The sequence below is a fragment of the Peromyscus leucopus genome, chromosome 11 (genome assembly GCF_004664715.2).
Source record: "Peromyscus leucopus breed LL Stock chromosome 11, UCI_PerLeu_2.1, whole genome shotgun sequence".
Classification (NCBI taxonomy): Eukaryota; Metazoa; Chordata; class Mammalia; order Rodentia; family Cricetidae; genus Peromyscus; species Peromyscus leucopus.
The window spans coordinates 47,964,460-47,971,664 of record NC_051072.1 but is presented as its reverse complement, the minus strand read 5'-3'; the positions used below and the strand labels follow the sequence as shown (position 1 = coordinate 47,971,664).

Here is a 7,205-nt window from a genome sequence, read left to right as displayed (position 1 = left end):
AATAAAAAAGGGGAAAAAATAGAAATGAAAATATGGTAGACATACTATAGAAAGTAATTATAGAATATTTTGCTTTCATAGTGACCAAAAGCCATGTGCAAGTTTCATTTAAAATCTTGAAAGAACTACCCTGTTATTTTTTACATGTGTAAATTTCCCCAGAAATTAGAAAATTATTATAACCACAGAGGGAGAACGCGATGCTGAACTGGTAATTATGTCCCGTTGCGCAACTGCGGGCCAAGGGGCAGGAAGCCTGAGAGTGTCCTGGGAGACCAGATGCATACAAGATGACAGGATATTCTACTCCGGAAGTGCAAGAGAACAGCGAACAACACGACAGCTTAGTGTACATTCTTTACCATAGTCAATTACTCATCTGCAAATACTACCAAAATAAAAAAGATTTATTTAACGGAGTGGTTAAGTCTTGTAATACATCAAGAACTATGTTATAGTTCTCTATTCTCATTGTATCTCAAACCAGTGGTTTAAATTTCTCTTGAATAATTTACATTTCAAGTGGAAATACAGCTTTACTTAATGGACTTAAGTTATAATTAGAAACCAGTTTTATATACAGAAAATCCATAAATATAGAATTTTATTCCCATTTTGTCCTTCAGATATGCAAAAAATCGACTAAAAACTTCATCTGGGTCTTTGTAATAAACATGTAAATACATATTTACAGTAGAGTTGCTTTCTGATAGAAAGTAAATGCACAGAAAAAATTTTGGTCTTCACCAGAATCCATCATTATGTGTCCATTTCTGAAGATGATGTGATACAATTACATCATGTTCATTCATATTTAAGATTCTTATATACATAATTCAAACAGTAACAAATAGTTTTCTTGTACAATTAATGCTTCATTCTGCATTTCAATTTTCTTTAAAAAAAGACTCCTCAATCCAACAGTAGGGAGCTTTAAAAGGTTTTGTACAATTATGTGCAACTTCCGTTCTGTCTGTAAACTCTGCCATTCACCTCCACGGTCGTGGCACATGGGCACACGTCACATGATGTAAGTACCATCTTTACAGTATTTCATGGACTCCATTTGCTTTGTCATGGCCAGAACATCATGAAACCCAGTACTTAGGCCAGACATATGTTGAAAGTATGCCTCCTTTTCCACTTGGATTGTTAAGTTGTTTACTCCAGCATCTTTAAGTATTCCTGTAACCTGTTAAAAAATTCAGAAAATTAAAGAATTTAGAATAATGTAGTTAGTACATTTCTTCTTGAGACAGGGTTTTGAGATGCTGGCCTGGAACTCATGGAGTTCTGCCTGCTTCTGCGTCCCTGAGTGTTGGGACTAAAGGCAAGCACCATCATGTCCAGCAAGATTGATAATTTAAAAGAGTAAGTGACTACTAAGCCATATAGTGTATAAAATTTTATAAATGAATTATCAAAAACAAAAATTACCTGCTGTACAATCCTTTGTTCCAGCACATCAGAGGTCACCTGTATATGAATTGTTCCTGCTATAATATTGGCAGAGTGGCGCCAAAAATGAGGGTCTCGGTATGATATTAATCCTTCAATTTTCTGTATCTGTGAAGTAGGTGGAGAGGTGGTACAAATGAGGTTTATAAAGTATATACAGGTTACTTGATCTAGGAATCATGGTGAGGCCAGAGAAATAAAAAGGATACAGACAGTTTGTAATAAGCTATTCACGACATAGAGAACCTATTTCGCCTATTTTAAACATTAACTGAGCATATTTATTGAACTATAGCTTCCTTTACACTGATAACAGGTACACATACACACTGTTACAAAGATAACGGATTTAAAAGATAGCGCCAGTTTTCAACAACAGAGGGTTGGCTAAATTATCAACTACAGAAAACTGGCTCACTAAACGTAATATTGCATTGCCATTAAAATGCATAAAATGTAGCTGGGCGTGGTGGCACATGTCTTTGATCCCAGCACTCAGGAAGCAGAGGTAGGTGGATCTCTGTGAGTTTGAGGCCAGCCTGGTCTACAAAGTGAGTTCCAGGACAGCCAGGGCTATTACACAGAGAAACTCTGTCTTGAAACACCACCCTCGCCCAAAAATGCATAAATGTTTCTTCAATATATTAAGTGGGGAAAGCTTATCAAACATTTTAGTTATTTTAACTTTTAAAGTATTTATTTTTGTTTTTCTTTTATATGCATGGGTGTTTTGCCTGCATGTATCTGTGCACCACGTGGTGTTCAGAGGACAGAAGAGGGTGTTGGATCCTCTGAAACTGAAGTTACACAGACCATTGGGAGCAGCCATGTGGATGCTGGGAATTGAACCTGGGTCCTCTGGAAAAGCAGCCAGTGCTCTTAACTGCTGAGCCATCTTTCCAAGCCCTTCAAGTTTTTATTTTGTTGTTAATAACTTATTTTTATTTCATCTGCATTTATGTTTTGTCTGCATGTATATCATGTGAAGGTGTCAGATCCCCTAAAACTGAAGGGAAGATTCATCTCCCCAGCTTCCTGCTTCTTTCTTTTGAAACAGGGTCGTGTAGCTCAAGATAGCCTTGAACTTCTGATCCTCCTCCCTCAAGTGCTGGGATCACATCTTCCACCATTCCCTGCTCATGTATGCTAAGTAATGTTGAATAGAGACAAGAAGAAACCACAAACAAAATTCTAACGACAAACAAGTGGACTGAGATCACACAGAATCTTTCCATTTCTTCTCTTCCTGACTGTGTTCTCTCACCCCTTTTTCCTTCTCCCTCTCTCCCCTCCCCCTTTCCTGTAGTCCTGGGTTGAATTTAGAGTCTGGGTATGTAGGCATGTACTCTATCACTGGACTATATATATCCTCAGCTCTTTTTATTTTCTGACAGTCTCACTTAAGTTACCCAGGCTGGCCTTAATGGTCATCTTATCACACTCTCCAGGGCAACTGAGATTACAAACTTAAGCCACTAAGTTTTTAAGCCCCGATCTATTTTACTTATGTTCTTTAAGCTAAACTGTGTTATATTCATTTATATCTTGCTTATTACTTGCTAGAGCAATTTATTCAACTTTAAGTGCTATTTTTAAAGGATAAAGTAGTGAGGAAATTACCTTTTCTAAAGCAATATGTAGTTCTTTTTCATATTCAGGTGGTAGTCTCAGAAGTAAGACTTGACAGGCGTCTTTAATCAGTGGGATAACACTGAGAAATATTAACACAGCAATAAAAAGAGAACACAGGGGATCGGCAATAAACCATCCAAACTGCTCTATAAGAACTGTGGAAACAATCACACCAATGCTGCCCAGTGTGTCTGCCAAAACATGGAGAAATACACCTACAAATAAAATGTTAAGGACGTAAGCAACGAAAGTTCATCTAGTTTAGCTCTTTTACCCATTCTAACAGTACTGCTGATCCCTATCCGTACCAGGCATCTTGCTAGCAGCTGGCTGGCCCTTCAGTGACTAAAGCATGGATACTATCAAGGAATGAGAGGACAGACACGTAAGGAGGCAGGCAAGGACCACAGTACTGTGCTAGGTCTTAACACAGGACTTGTCGTGAAGGCTTCCTAAACCATCCTTGAAGCAAGTTTGTTACTCTTCCTCCTGCACGCAGGGCCTATCATGCGGTGGCAGGAGCTGTACTGATGAGCTCCCCCCCCTTTTTTTTAATTTTATCTATTGCCAGGCATGGCAGCTGATACCTTTAATCCCAGCACTCAAGAGGGAAAGGTAAGGCAGGTCTTTGAGAGCTCAGGACAGTCAGAGCTACATAGTTAGACCCTGTCTTTAAAATATATGTATATATTTCAAAGCTATCTTATGTTACACAGTAAGATCTTGTCTTTAAAAAAGTAATATAACTAGTTAAAAAACAACAACAACTATTTTTAGTGCTGGGCGGTGGTGGCACAAGCCTTCAGTCTGAGCACTTGTGGGGGCAGAGGCTGGTGGAGTTTACAATTCACAAAGTGAGTTCCAGAACAGTCAGGGCTACACAGAGAAACCCTGTCTCAAACCCCTTCCCTACCCCTCACCAAAAAAACCCCCCAAAAACCAAAAAAACCAAAACCAAAACCCCATCAAACAACCAAACACTAAAACAAAACTGAGTTTTTTTTTTTGGAGACAGGGTTTCTCCGTGTAGTTTTGGTGCCTGTCCTGGATCTCACTCTGTAGACCAGGCTGGCCTCGAACTCACAGAGATCCTCCTGCCTTTGCCTCCTGAGTGCTGGGATTAAAGGCCTGTGCCACTACCACCACCTGGCTTGAGCCAAGTTTTGACATTATCCAAATTACTAACTGGCATAAACAATTCAATACCAAAAGAGATTATTAATACAACCCAATTATTTTTATAGTACAACAAACATTTCTTGCTTTGTCAGTCATGAAAGTTTATTAATGGAATACTTAAGTGTTTCCCTTGCCACCAAAATATTCTTCTATATGAAAGACTATAACTACAGCAATCTATTTAAACATGGACATTTATGCAGTGTATTTCCTGTTTGGTTCTATGGTGCTGATAAGCAAAGGCTGTATGTATGGTAGGCAACTAAATGCTATACAACTGAGACACATCTCTCCAGCCTTTCATTTTCGTTTTTTAAACGGCTTTATTGTGGAATGAACACAACACAAGATTGGTCCTCTTCCCTACGCTTCATTGTATAATACATTATTGTACCTACAGGTACAGGTTTCATAGACTGTGGATCTTCAGAACGACTCACTAATGGAACCTTAGGCCGAATGACCAATAACTGTCCTTACATTCCTCCCTAGCTACCACTCCACGATGAGTCTATGAGCTCCATTATGTATAAGCAGAACTTTGAGAAAACTGTCTTTCTGTGATGAACTTATTCCACTGAGCATCATGCCCTCCAGGTTTATCTACACTGTTGCATTTTATAGTCCCTGCTTCCCTCCTCCTGTAGTGTTGGGAGCCTTGGGTATGCTAGCAAAGTATCCTTTACTGAGCTATACTCTTAGCATTCTCCTTTTAAAAAAAATCCTGAATAAACCAGGCAGTGGTGGCTTATGCCTTTAATCCTGGCACTTGGGAGGGAGAGGCAGGCCACCCTGTCTACAGAGTAAGTTCCAGGACAGCCAAGCTACTCAGAGAAACCCTGTCTCCCAAAACAAAACAAACAAACAAAACAATAAAAATCCTAAGTAATAATTGCACCATAATTTCAAAATGTGGTCCATGAATGGGGTTGTGTGACGAGAATTCTGAATGTTTCTGAGAAAACTCAAAGAAAACAAGACAATGGGCTGGAGAAATGGCTCAGAGGTTAAGAGCACTGGCTGTTCTTCCAGAGGTCCTGAGTTCAATTTCCAGCAACCACATGGTGGCTCACAACCATCTATAATTAGATCTGGTGTGAAGGCATACATACATACAGAATACTGCATACATAATAAATAAATAAATCTTAAAAAAAAAAAGACAAAAAAAGTCCTTTAACCTCAGTTTCTTCAAAACTTAGACTTGTTTTTTATTGTTTTATTTATATATAAATATATATATTGTGTCAATCTCTTCATGTATCTGTGTTCCTGAAGGGCATTCTAATACTTGTTCATCTCTCTCTCTCTCTCTCTCTCTCTCTCTCTCTCTCTCTCTCTCTCTCTCTCGCTCTCTCTCTCTCTCTTCTTTCAAAAAGATTTATTTATTATGTATACAGTGTTCTGTCTGTGTGTATCCCTGCAGGCCAGAAGAAGGGGGCAGATCTCATTACAGATGGTTGTGAGCCACCATGTGGTTGTTGGGAATTGAACTCAGGACCTTGGGAAGAGCAGCTAGTGCTCTTAACCACTGAGCCATCTCTCCAGCCCCCTAGACTTGTTTTTGTGTTCTTCCCAGGTGTAGGAGTGAGTTGACTTCAGATGACTCATTATTGCTTGCTGCTGTTATTCAATTAAACTATCCTTTACATGCCTCTATGGAAAGGCATGTTTTTGCCACGCGCGGCTTGTCCTTGTGATTGTCTACAGCTTGAACTCGTGAGAACTTCACTCATGTGACCTGTCTTAACCCTCAGAGTGTAAATTGTCTGGGCCTCATTACTGGCTCCATTTTCCCAGGTCCCACCACCTCCAGAGCGGTGACAACAGTAAAAGCAAGGAGCCAGGACTCCCTAAGGACTCACCCCTCATGTTTGCGTTCATGCCTCCGCCTGTGAAGCCGTGGCTGTGACCGTGATCGCCGTGTCCATGAGTGTGGTGGGAATGGCCGTGATCAGAGGAGTGGCAGTTTCCTGGAGAAGTGCCATGGCCATGGCTATGGGCATGGCTAAAGGCACAGATGCCAATAAGATTTACTATCAGCCCTCCAATGGAGACTGGCTAGGAAAAAGGAGAAAGGCAAGCTTGAATTTGAACCTTAGAAAACAAAGCTGCTACTTAGAAGTTATTACATAGCTGTTTATCTTTCTACTTACAGTTTAAAAATTTCATAGTAAACTTCATTATGTTCCCCGAGTAAAAAATTTTGGTAGGGCCGGGCGGTGGTGGGGCACGCCTTTAATCCCAGCACTCGGGAGGCAGAGGCAGGCGGATCTCTGTGAGTTCGAGGCCAGCCTGGGCTACCAAGTGAGTTCCAGGAAAGGCACAAAGCTACACAGAGAAACCCTGTCTCGAAAAACCAAAAAAAACAAAACAAAAAAAATTTTGGTAGGATCATTTTAATTTTCAAATACCAGAAAATACTGGTACAAGTATTTGAATTCACTCTAAAGTGATAGAGAATGGCAAATTCTGGCAGTACATGGTGGTGCACACCTTTAATCCCAGTACTCAGGAGGCAGAGGCCGGTGGATCTCTGTGAATTCCAGGTGAGCCAGGGCTACATTGTGAGATTCTGTCTCAAAACAGACAGACAGGCACATCCTTGGTACAAGTGAACCAAAACTCCAAACTGCTTTCAGTGATTTGAGATATAGATTTCTACTATAGGTCAGGTACCAGAGGGCTGGAGAGATGGCTTAGCAGTAAAGAGCACTGGCTGCTCTTCAGAAGACCTAGGTTTGTTTCCTAGCAGCTACTTGGCAGCTCACAACCATTTATAACTCCAGTTCTAGGGGTTCCTATGCTCTCTCTGGCCTCCAGGGCACTAGGTATGTTACATGGTACATAGATATACATTTGGGCAAAACACCCATACACATAATAAAACACTCAGTTGCCAGCATTAAAGAGTTAATGATACACAATTGAACATC

At 40.2% G+C, this 7,205-nt stretch overlaps 1 protein-coding gene across 1 annotated transcript in view; it reads right to left on the bottom strand.

Annotated features, from left to right (window-relative positions):
* Window positions 1-386: 386 nt before the first annotated feature.
* Slc30a5 (solute carrier family 30 member 5) overlaps window positions 387-7,205 on the bottom strand; it is a 28,751-nt gene continuing 21,932 nt past the window's right edge. Inside the window, exons 13-16 of the mRNA XM_028884833.2 lie at window positions 6,135-6,330; window positions 3,079-3,305; window positions 1,438-1,566; window positions 387-1,192 (exon numbers count right to left, since the gene is read on the bottom strand). Coding sequence (XP_028740666.1) covers window positions 1,022-1,192; window positions 1,438-1,566; window positions 3,079-3,305; window positions 6,135-6,330 — 723 coding nt within the window. The 3' untranslated portion in view covers window positions 387-1,021. The remainder of the gene's footprint in view (window positions 1,193-1,437; window positions 1,567-3,078; window positions 3,306-6,134; window positions 6,331-7,205) is intronic.